This window comes from Lutjanus erythropterus, chromosome 7 (assembly GCF_056507025.1).
Source record: "Lutjanus erythropterus isolate fLutEry1 chromosome 7, fLutEry1.hap2, whole genome shotgun sequence".
NCBI lineage: Eukaryota > Metazoa > Chordata > Actinopteri > Lutjaniformes > Lutjanidae > Lutjanus > Lutjanus erythropterus.
In genome coordinates, this window is record NC_139323.1 from 29,209,158 (window position 1) to 29,221,629 (window position 12,472).

The following is a 12,472-nucleotide window of genomic DNA, read 5'->3' on the forward strand; positions in this document are numbered from 1 at the left end:
AACGATGATGTTTGTTCATGTTGCATGGGGATATGTGTGTGTGTGTGTGTGTGTGTTTGTGTGTGTGTGTGTAAGAGGAGTTGCTGTGGGTGGGGAAAGGTTTGAGGACTGAAGAGCGAAAAAGAAAGAAGTAAAAGGAAAAAATGGGGAGCTGGGGAGGGATTAAATGCTGACATTCTGCAGTTCTCGGCGCCCAAAAATACACCACCATCCCTCTCCCTCTCTTTCTCTGTCTCTCTCTCTCTCTCTCTCCCCCTCTCTCTGTGGTTTGGCAGTATGCTCTGGCAGTTTTGGGGTAGAGAGGATTTGCCTGTAAGTCACTCAGCTTTTATGTAATAGCCGTTTGCAGCGTTCCAGGGAGGCATCTGTGGAGATGCGACTGAATCGAGAAGCAAGCCGGCCTGCTCCACCGACTGCAGCTGCCGGGGCTTGTGTCAGGAGGAAGGTCCCCTGAATAGTGGGAGAAATGGGCAGAAATAAGGGGGAGAGATGGAGATCAGGGTTTTGGGGGGAGAGGCAAAAGACTGTGAAAAGCTAAAATATCAAAGAGGAAGACTGACTGGGAGATCATCCTGTGGCTGTAGGCCCAGTCTCTAGCCTTAATGTACGGTAGATTGAGGTCTTCTAATCTTCCGTGCCTCCTGTCTAGTCAGCAGTGCTGCTCTAAGCCGATGTGGTTGGATATGAATAGGTGGATATATGCCTATCTCATTCTTTGTGCAACCTATTGTAGATGGGATGTAATCCAAGGCTCATTTCAACAGAGCAACTTTCCACCGGAGCCTGGGAGGAGTAAAGACTCAGATAGTGTTGTAAAGCTTCTACATTGTTAGCACCTGTTTCAATCTGTGTACTGTTTTCCCTGCATACAAACAATTACATCAAGTATTAATTCGTTACAGAGCTATTTGACGTCTCGAGTTTATCTTTATGATATAGTACCTCTACTTGTAGTCCTAACTATCAGCAAGAAAATAATTTTTATAATCTTGACATTAGGGGAAAAAGTCAACATCTCCCAGTAGTTTGATCTCTGAACACAACAGATATCAATGGAACAGCAATCAGGTCTACAGAAAAAAACCCCATCGAGCACTTTGATAAAACATACTCAGCAGTTCTTAGAGCTGTTCAGCTGTCGGTGAGCTAATGCCACAACACAAGTAAACGTAGGCGTGCTGCTGGGGAGGGGGATGGCAGAGAAGGAAAAAGTGAAAAAACAAAAAAAGGTTTGTATGATCAGAAAGAATTACTAAACCAAACCCATCCTGCAAAAATCTGAGAACAGATCCCCATTTATTTATTTTTTAGCTTTTTTTTTGTTTGTTTCTCTCTAGTCTTGTTTTTGTTGTTTTGCTTTTATTTAAGTTTTCTTTTCCTTATTGTCGCCTGTTGCCTATCTGTGTCATTTAATGGTTTTGTATTATGTATTGTTTGTATATTTGTATTGTCTATGTTTGTATCCATGAATTGGTGAATAAAGGGAGAAAAAACCTTTGTGATTGCAGCCATGTTTTTTTTTTTGCTTGAAGAAACCAATATGTGCACTGATTGGAGCTGAGTAAGAGCAAGTAAGTTTATCCTTGGAAGTTAGGCAGGCCAATGTAGTTGTTTGTTATAACTTAGAATAGCCATTTTTGTCCTCTTCATTCTGCTGATGCCGGTTATTTAGTTTTTCCTAGTTTTAAAAATAATAAGTTGGGGTTAGAGCCTCTGCTCTATCTCAGTCGAGCTCTAGGTCTAAATCTCTTTGCTCTGGACTCGGCTCAGTTTCCACTGGCTGGGTAAACATCCAAGACACTTCAGTTTTGTTATTATGGTATTGATGATTAGATTAGCTAAAAGTGATTCTGCCTGAGTGAGTTTGTGCATGTGAGTATCCATGTCTGTGCCTGATGTTTTTATTTAATTTAATTTATAAAGTGTGCAGAGACTCCTTTGGTGGTGTTTAAAGAAACTGGAGTTGAAGCTGTTTTGCAGTCCTCGTTGTCTTGTTTTAGATACACAAATGTTAGCTTAGCTGTAGGAGTAATAGACCAACATTTCACATCTGACTGGAGCAGAAAAATTAATTAGTCCATCAGGTAGAGATATCTCACAACAATGTACAGGGATTTCTCTATTCCACTACTTATTTTAATTACTTTAACGCATCCAAAGACATGATAACTCAGGCTCTGTCTCTCTCGTCCGCTCCTTCTCCTTCAGACTTTTCCTCTGGTCTTTGCACACCCATGTCTTCTGGAACTTTCCAGTCCCTGTCATACCTTATCTTTCCACTAGTTGTCCTCACTGCCCCCCCTCTGCTGTCACATGATTAGCCACCTGCTTGCACACCTGATCTCAACTGGTTATTAACCCACAGTGCAGGAGCTCCCAGTTTCCTTTGTTTGGTTGTGTTTGTGACATGTCACTGCTGTAGCAGGACAAGCTTTGTTTAGTTTGGTTCCCCATGATGTATTCCCTGACTTTCACCCATCTGAACAACTCTTGGATTTGCTTTCCTGTTCTGACTGATTGTCCACTGATGAACTGTAAGCCTGTTTTTTTCTTTAATGCTATTGTTCTGTCTGAGAATCTGACTCTGGGTCCACATTTGATTTCTTACTGTACTCCAAAATATTACAAATAAATGTAGAAGGTATTCATATTTCACTGTAAAGGACAGACTGTAACAGAGTTCATATGTAATAATGGATTACATGTGCTCCTTTCAAGTAGTGGTTTCTTTTGATGCATGTAGCTAGTGGCATGTGGACAAAATAAAAATGAAAGAGACATCTTTCAATCATGCAGTAAATATATCCATGTGTTTTTTTCCCAGTTACTCTGTCTACATGGTGATGATTCAAATGAAGAACAATTCAGACTCCTCAGTGGGTGAGTGTTTCATAATCAAGACTTGTTTCACTGTTTGCTGTTTAACCGCAGTGCTGTTGTGTGTTTCCAGTTTTTGCACCTTTGAGTTGCTTGTGGCTACCGCTTTGTATGCTGAAGTGTTAGCACGGGGCAGCAGAGTGTTTGTCGACTGGCTAGATGCAATGTTGAGGTCACTGTCATTTCACAACTAGACTGCTTTACCCAAACTTGTGTTCCTCATCTTGTTTATCCTCAAACACTTGCTACACAACATTAGAGTAGAAAATTTTCTCCCAAAGCACTCCCTCGGCTTCAAAGCTAACAGTCTCACATTGTGCTGCTCAGCTTGCTTTGTCAAAGAAACTGTGCTTCATGTTTCTGCTGTGTTGTTGCAGTGCTCATGTTTGATGGTCCAATTACAGAAAATGGCCAAGAGAGCTGTTTATCCAATGTGTTTTCAGAGTAAAGCCAGTGATTAAACAGACACAGATAATAGTGCATAAATTGTGAGGTTTAACACTTTTTAGTTGTGGTTCCTGCTGATATTTGTGTCCATTCTGTCTCGAGTCCAAATAAGCTCAGAGGTTGAGAAGATCACAGAATATGAAGCCTAAATTTCCATTCAGGGGGGGTAAGCTTTGGTTTAATCCATGTGGAGTCTTTGACTCTAATGCACTTGACCAGCAGCGTCAAGGAAACTGGGGAATTTACAGACATTTGTTTGAAAAGGATATGGTATTCTTTCATTTCTCCACTGACCCCAAAAGTGAACGTAGCCGCACTGAACTCCAGAATCCCTCTGACTTGTGTAAACCTCATGTGAACTCAATCATGAAGGATTCTGTCTCTCTGCCCGGCTAATTACTGGTTAATTACATCCTCAGACACAGGTCATAGTCAGAGCCTGAGCCAAATATTAACATTAGCTCATCTTGGCTGACAGAAACTGAACCCAACCCAGACTTTGACTACTTTGCTGAACTTCATAAAAAGAGTTTTGAGTTGAGCCGGGTTGCGGTTGGTGTTATATGGTGGTGGGCATGCTTTTGTGTGTCAGAGATGGTGCTTCTCAAGTTATTCCCTCATTTCACAATATTGACAACCTCTATATCGAGCTTGAAAATGAGAGCAAAGGCTGTTTCTATATATCTTCCCATTCTGACACAAATAGATGGGAGCTTTACACTTTTCTGATCCCCTCTTTTATACCATGCTATCAGAGCTGTAACAAAAACCACTGATGTCCAAAGCTGCTGTTACTTTGAGCACATCTTACATCTGCTTCATATCAAAATTATACAGTGTAAATGTCTTATAGAGATACAGATATAGTTAGGGATTTTAATGAATCATTAATCAATTGCCATCAAGACTTTAACTGATTAAAAATGTAGTCTAGTAATGACTGTAGTTGCACCTCTTTTGATTTTATGAGAAAATATGTGTTTTGTATCAATCCATTATTTATTATTAATTATTAATGTTTAATCGATTAACTGATTGTCTGCATTTTCGTTTATAAGAATATTTGCTACACCAATGCTGTTTAAATAATGTGCTTATCTTAATCAAATAGTCCACTTAAAGTTTTAATTTTGGGTCTTTTCATAATGACAGCAGGTGGAAAAAAAATGTTAAACTACAGTAATTCTATTTCTTCTACTTTACTCCCATGATGCTGTACTTTCCTTCACAGTAATCTGTCTTCCTCCAGTTACTAGCTGAGGCTGGTGCACTATGCATATTGAAATCATGATGGGAAAACAAAAGTCACCAGGGCAGACGTGCAATGCACAAATCACTGGGGGACTAATTTCATGTTTTCAGGTGTTGGTGTAGCAGCTAACAACATTAGATTTAGATTTAGCATAGTTAGCTCCAGAGCACTAAAAGGTGGTGGTTCTGGTTTTTGGTGGTTTCCTGCAGTAGTGGGCAAAAAAAACATTAAATAAAATTACACAACTTGGCAAATAAATGTTTTTTGAGGAGGTTCTCTTGTATTGGGCTCCATCGCTCAGAGCATATTGAGTCTAACCATATTGTTTACAGTTTTTCTGCTGACTACTGCACTTCGGGGTATGGAACAATAGATTGTGAATAACGTTAAAGAAAAAAAAGCTATAATAATCTGCTTATAGGCCTCAATTTTACCTGGATAGACATGGCCAGTACAAGCTGTTTCCACTGTAACAACTGGAAGGCTTTGTTCTTGTCAGTGGGTGTAGCTACTAATGCAAACTGAAATAAGAACTGAACACATGCAGACTTGGATGTGTTTTCATGCACTGCATTGGGGACTGACAAAAGAAAAAGCAGTCATTGGTGAACACAGACCCATGAGAGATGATATCTTTTTCATTAGTTTAAATTAATATTCAGATATATTGATGGGATTCACTTCTGAAAAGGCAATGCAAGCCTACATTGTGTCTTTACCATTGACTTTGTTGTTGAGTTGTAGATTAATTAACTGGCTAGCAGTGACGGTGTGAGTTGCATGATAGAAGGCTTTAAAGAGACTGTTAATGGAATTAGTTTTATTTAATCCCAGGAGGACAACATCTGTTGCTGTTTTTATACTGAAGAAAAAGGTCAGACATACAGTATTTTCACTGCTGTGTCTGTGTATAAACTTGTAAGTAAACCCATGGTAAGAATCTGCAGGCAGCTGTGCTTTTATTTGCTTTCATTAGGTTCAAGATTTCTACTTGTTAGCAGTATATTATCTAGGACGTTTCATGTGATCCACACTATGAGAGGTTCCACATTTCAGAGACTTGTTTTGTTATGGAGTAGAGTATGTTCAGTCTTTACTGATTCAAGCTTACTGTACATTCAGTTCAGTGCTTCTTATATATCTACATATACATTTGTATCCACAACTGTTTTTTTCTTAAGCACACAACGGCTCTGTCCACTCTTTACCTTTATTGTTTAGTCAATTTTCTGTCCATTCTGTTCCTGTGTAAGTACATTGAGAGCAATGGAGAAAACGGAGTCAAAGTTTGTGCATGTGTACATATACCTGATTCTGAAAAGGCAGATACAAGCAGCACTCTTTACAAGGTTAATATCTCAGCAGCTACTTATTTGTGACATTAATCACATTATGCATGTTTCTATGAGTCTTTTTAAAAGGGTTTAACAGCACAGTGTATCACATTGAGCTGCCAACGGTGCTCTCAGTCACCAGTGAGGGGAGCTCCACTGCTGAGAGCTAGAGGTTTGGTCTGTGATGATGGTCACTCAGCACAGTTATTTCAGTTTGAGGATCTTCAAGATTTGTTTGTTTATGTACTGAAAACCTTTAGCTTTATATGGGCAGCAAAATGTGACGTTGACCCGTCACATTCTTTCATTTAAAGCTGGTGTATAAAAGGATGCAGGAAAAAAAAACTGTGCACCACTGATTTTAGAGGATTTGTCCAAAGTTTACAAAATATCATGAAGGACACAGTCCAGTCGTCATGACAGTCACGTTAGCGTGGCCTGTGACCTGTCAGTGTAAATAAGATGGATGGCCTGAGGAGAAACTGGGAAAGAATACATATGAAAGCTTATTGTGCACATATGGTCCATTAAGCACTTTCCTGCTTGTTTTTATGGCTGGTTTAATCTTTTTTAATCTGTCAGAAAATCAATTTGTTCACGTCGCTGCCAGGTTGCTGAGCGGAGCACTCCATCACGCATCCATAGACCTTGCCTGCCTGAGCAAGGCATTGTGCTGGATGCTAGTCATCAGAAACTGCTATACGGAGATAAATGAATGCATTGATGGATAGATAGGCGAGGAAAAGATAGAAAGGGACTGAAAAAGAACGAGCAAGTTTTATGTGAAAGTGAGTGGAAAGATATATGGACAGACAAATGGCAGACAGACAGATTGCCCCATTTACAAGGTCTAGAGAATCAGTAGAATCTTATAAAAAGTAAATAAAAATAACAATATGCCAATGTTAACAAAAGTTTGCAGAGTTTTGATCAGAAATTATTTATGTAAACTTATCAGAAAAGGACAATAAAACACACCACACTGGTGAAAAATAATGCTATAAATAGAATAATATAATTTGGAAAAAGCTAAGTTATACAGGCAAGTTCATATAATTGTCTATAAATTTTGTTTTAGCAAGGTTCATGTGTAACTTCTGCAATTTGTTTTACTGTGTCAGAAATGAAAAGATCTACTGGAGTCCAGTTTGAAGTTTCATATACAAAAATATTGCTTCAGACTTATAATTTCCATCTCTGTGTTCCAGACATTACATATTGCCGTCCAGCACATGCAGTATAGTCTGCGAACCAGACGAATTGTGAGCTCATGTTTTAGTTGCAGTCCAGTCGCCAGAATAAAATGTTGTGTTTATTTGCTCTGGCAGATACGTCTGGCCACCCTCCTGTTCAGACAGATTTCCTGGATCTGGTTGGGCCAATCACAACCGTTTATCTAATATGTGGCGGGTTTGATATGATGACTGTACAGAGGGACTTGACCTTATTGGCCGTTGAGGCATTTTCGTAAACAACCAAGATGGCTGATGTGGAACTGTGTCTGTTGAATCTGCTACCACATCAGTATTATACAAACTAGAGTGTATATTTTTTTTCTGAAAGAGCAAACAATTGCACTTAAAGTGTGTTTGGTGTGCTTCTGTCAGAATTTGGTAAGTTTAATTAACCAACTACACCACGTGTGAACTAACCATGACGTCACCCACTGGTGTTTGGACTGCAGTTCTGAACCCTTAAGTTTTGGCATTATGTTGGTCCCTATCTTGGTTTTTGCAACCAGAGCGTGTGCAGTACTGATGAGAATGTGGAGCCAGTGGATGACGTACAGCAGTGAGAATGACTTGTCAATCACACAGTAGCCACGCCCTAAATGTATCCTGCTATATCATCTTTTTTACTCTAAACAGGGCCATAATTTACATTTTTAACATCAAGTTGCATTAAAGAAGACTAAATTAGTGACTGAGACCATAAACCCATTAGGAAACTGTTTACTGAGGTCATAAATCATGTGAGAAGTTGGGTAATTATGCCATAAGTGTACATACAATCTGACTAATTTTTTTGCAGCCAGAGCTCTGTCCTCTATTTTATATTCAGTCTATGACTACGTCACATGTTTCATCACTATGATTGGTTGTAGGTCTATCGAATCGTGTCCAGAGGCATTTTGGTCTGTGCCTGCTGGTAACCCTCTTTGGAAATTAAAATTGAACCAGAGGTTCCAGGCTAATTTGCATTTGTGAATTGGTCTGGCAGTGCCAGGCTACATCTTTTACAATGCCATCTCAAATATAACAGTGAGGTTCATCACTAAGTGAGTTGCAAAATTGTACATGCAAAAATAAATAAATGAATAAATAGAGATAAAATCTGTGAAGACAGACTTTTCAGCCATATGAAGTTGCATAATGTTAAGTGTATCTCTTATGCCCTTTAGTCATAGAATCCATCTGTAAAAATGAAAGACTTTAAGCTCAGTGAGATAGACAGAGAAAGAAAAGAAAGAAGATAGATTGAGCTTCGTTTCTGAAATCCCAAGTCTAAAACCCTACAGTGAACCGGTGATTATCCTGCATTCAGCAAAAACCAAATAAGTCCTGTAATTCCTCCAAAGGGCCGGGATGCTAAAAGAGCTAATTTGACAGAACAAGTATAAGAGAGAAAAAGTATTTTCAGTAATAATCTGTGGATTTAGTGGGAGAAAGGGAGGATACCTGGGATAAAGCAGGGGTTTGGCTGAATCCATTACACCAGTGCTATGGGATTATTAACACAGCCAGGAGTCACTGGGGCTGATAAATACCCATATGAAGACATTGCAGGGGCAGTGAAATGTGTCGTTTCCACTCCCGACAGCACGGAAAGGAAGAAAAACCATTAAAATTGCATGCAATTTATTTGTCAGCTTAGAAGGGAGAAAAAAAGAGAAAGAAAGAAGTCTGTATCTCGTAAAAGTAGTTTTTTTTTTTTTTTTTGAAAGCAGGAAGGCTATTTTCCTCTTGAGCTGCTCGGAAAAGGAATACGCCTTATTAGCCTCTGCGACACACAGAGCGTTATTTGGTTATGCAGTGAAGCCTAAAACAGAGTCGGCGTTTAAAGCTGCTTCGTCCCTCCATCTCACTGAGTGATTACCTCTGTCAGGCCTTCAACAGACCACGCAAGACGCACGCACACACACACAAATGAGCGCACACACACATACGCACTCCTCGACAAAGTTGTGCGCGTGCATGTGCAAACACAGAGCATAAAACACCTGTCCCCTAAAACGCCCGAGAGCTCTCATCCTGCCTCTGCCACACCTCAATGTGCAGTAATTCTGGAAAAGGGCCTCTTTAAGATTCGTGGCCATAAAAGCCAGGCGCAGACTGAGCCATTAAATGGCTGCTATGGGTGCTGGGATGCATCTGCAGCTCAGAGCAAGGAATCATTCCTAGACCATTAGTCTAACACTCAGATCTGTAGACAACAGCAAAAGAGCCGCCTATGAAAATGTGTTTTATTCTTTGTGATGCAAATGCGGTAAATGAAAGGGCGTGGGTGAGAGATACTCAACAAAAGCCATTTCCGGGATGAATGGGAAACTGAAATAACTAACACAGCATTGTTAATGAGTTTTGTTCAAAAGTAGGAAGCAGTTGGCTCTCAGTCCCTCTCCAGCCGGCCTCCTCCTTGCTCTCTCCTTGAACGTGACAGCAGAACTCAGGAGGAGGATGAGGAAAAGCAAGCCAGCACTGGTGGACGCCGATGTTCTGTTAAACCCTGTCTTAATTAAAAAACATGAAAAGACAACAAAAAAGGCAGAGAACCCGAGGATATGCTAGTTTACTGTTCTCCCTGAGCCCTTTCCAAGGACTCTCACTAAATGTTTAATTTTGCTGCAGACAGTGACATTTATCAGTGGGTTTCCAGTGGGGATGCTCATAAACAGCCTGTTCCCTGGACAGAGGCATCTTGGCCTGAGGGGGGAGACAGACGGAAACAGAGATGGAGTGAGACGGAGAGAAGAGAGACGCAGCATCATGACTGTCTGATTGAAAGAGAGAGAAACAAACAGAGGGACAATGTAGTTATACAAGATTTCCAATTTAGTGCAGACCATCTTCTCCACATCTATCCACTGTGAAAGTGTTTGCTGGGATTAAATGATTCAGCAGTAGCCTTTCATAGAAACATTTCTCAGAGGTAGAGCTGCCTCTCGAGGCTGAGATAAACTCGTTGGTTGAGCCTTCATGGTTCAAGCTAAAGAACTACTGTTTTAGGCCAAGTAACTACCCACTGTAGCCCAGTGATTAAGGTGAAGTGGAGGCATTTTAAGTAGGTCCTGACTTGTTGCCAGACAAATTTCAAGGCTGGTTTCTTTTTTCTTTTACCGTGACTCCCAATAAGTGGTGTAAAATATCATGAATCCAGTCAAAGTTTTGCAAAAACTTCAACTGGATGGGTTTCCTATAAAGATTAAAGTCTTTCTTTTCTGTAAATGTCTGGTCAGAGGTCTGTTCCTGTCTCAGCTAGACTGCAGTGATACCATTTACAGATTTACGTTGCTCTCTCCTTTGGCCTCACTTAACCCACTTTACCATGTTGCTGTGAGATTTAATTCAAACTCAGGCTACAAGACTCATCATTGCATTCCGTCACATTCCAGGCAGATTACGCATGTTCATATGATCTAAGTCTGTATTTGTAAATAATACCTGTAATTTTAGACACAGCACCAGGCTAGGCTTAAAGGTGCTGCCTGTCAGTAAGTAAGTAATTCATTTTTGCATGTACTGTCTGTGTACATTTGACAGCTTCTGTGATGCATGGACATCAGTCTTTTATTCTGATCTATCGGTAATCGTCTCGTATGTCTTACTCTTTGTAATCGATGTGCACTCAGTGTGTAACTTTGCTTTGGTCATCACAGAAAAAGAGATTTTTATCTTGACTGGTGTTTTTTTTACGTGGTTAAAAAAAGGTTAAATACTTTTGCAGCTGTATTAGGAGATTAACATATTCTGCCCCAGATCCATGCTATTACTAAACAGATGCTGGGTGGGTCTCTCTCTTTACAGCATACATTTAAAGGAGGATCGCACAAATACAGATGGAGACACATTAACCAGTGTTATAATGTTCACATTGCACAGATGCAAACTAAATAAAAACATAGACCAAATTATAAAAAGCCAAATCCCAAGGGAGAAAATGGGAGCCCTACACACTGTCCATTTTGACTGACTGACACAAGAGTGTTGAAAAGTAAAATTAATCAAAGACATAAGGCAAACACATACATATATAGTCAACGTAAAACAAACGCACATTTGTATTTGAATAATTACATTCACATCATAAACAAAAGAACATCAATATATCTTAAAGTTACAAAGACAGAAGTACTGCATTCATGAATAGAAAACAAATTCAGTTCTTCACTTAGGCCAAAAGGCTCAACTCTGTTAAGGGTGCGAATCCAATGTCCTTCTCTGCAAAGCAGTGAGTTGATAATGGGTGAAATATTTTCCATCTCCTGAACTTTAGTGACACTGCAGAGCCTATTGTTAGACTGTCCATAATGTTGCGCTATAGCATAATCCATGTTTTATATGCATGTAGCATTTCTGTGTTCAGATATGTGAATGTTTAATGCTTAGTTTGTCCACATGGACATGGACATTTAAGCTTGTAGACAACATGTGTACTGCTGCTGTTTATGAAGGATTTTATTGTGTATTTTTACCCGTACAGTACACGGATGCGTTGAGTACTCTGTGTCGGACGAGTTAGAACATTGTGCACAGTGGCCACAGCAGAAACAGCTTGTAGGTTGATTAGACAGCCGGGACACAGTATTAGGTGGTTTATAGTGTCAGAATGTACCTGTCTGTTTCTCAGACTGAGTCCATTCTCTGATGGAGACACAGTGTAGTGAAGAAACATTAGTCTGTTTGCACAATTAAAGGCTGCAAATCAACCAGTGTGTTCCCGTTTCCTTTTCCTCTTGGAAAAGTCTGCTGTCCTTGAACTGTGAAACACCAGCATCTGCTGCATAATGCTGGAAGATGCACAGGGAACCCTGTTTCACTGGAAATGTGCAAATTTGTGCTGCACTGTTTTCTTAGTATATGTGGCTCTTGGTGTTCAACCTTGTCTCTTAGAAATTCATTTTATAAAATCTGGATTTCTTTTAGCAGTTACCTCAAGAGGAGAGGCATAATTGCTGCCTGGATTATGAGGTGGTCAGGGTGGATGGTGGCTGTAGAAACCACAGGACTTTGACACTAGACTGGGATTTGTTGCATGTGAACTTAAATTTGCAATAAAAGCACTTTCATTAAAATTTGTTACTCTTGACTTCTCCTGTATTAAACCAAAACCACAAAATTTCACTCATCGTAACCATGTGATTAGAGTGCCCAAACATAACCATGAAACAGTATAATAATTCTTTTATTGCTATGAGCATATAATTTTTGGCAGAAAATAGGAACGCACTGATCAGGCGTTTTTCAGCATGACCAGCCCTATGGCATAAGTGCTGCGATGTCCCAGGCAGCCCAAGATGTTGATATCAGCAGAGTTGGACAGATGACTGCTCATAAAACCAGTG

General features: G+C 39.8%; 1 protein-coding gene across 1 annotated transcript in view; it reads left to right on the forward strand.

Moving 5' to 3' along the window:
• The first annotated feature begins 2,403 nt into the window (after positions 1-2,403).
• Positions 2,404-12,472, forward strand: part of agbl4 (AGBL carboxypeptidase 4) — a 543,878-nt gene continuing 533,809 nt past the window's right edge. The window contains exons 1-2 of the mRNA XM_084722272.1: positions 2,404-2,534; positions 2,825-2,880. Coding sequence (XP_084578398.1) covers positions 2,838-2,880 — 43 coding nt within the window. The 5' untranslated portion in view covers positions 2,404-2,534; positions 2,825-2,837. The remainder of the gene's footprint in view (positions 2,535-2,824; positions 2,881-12,472) is intronic.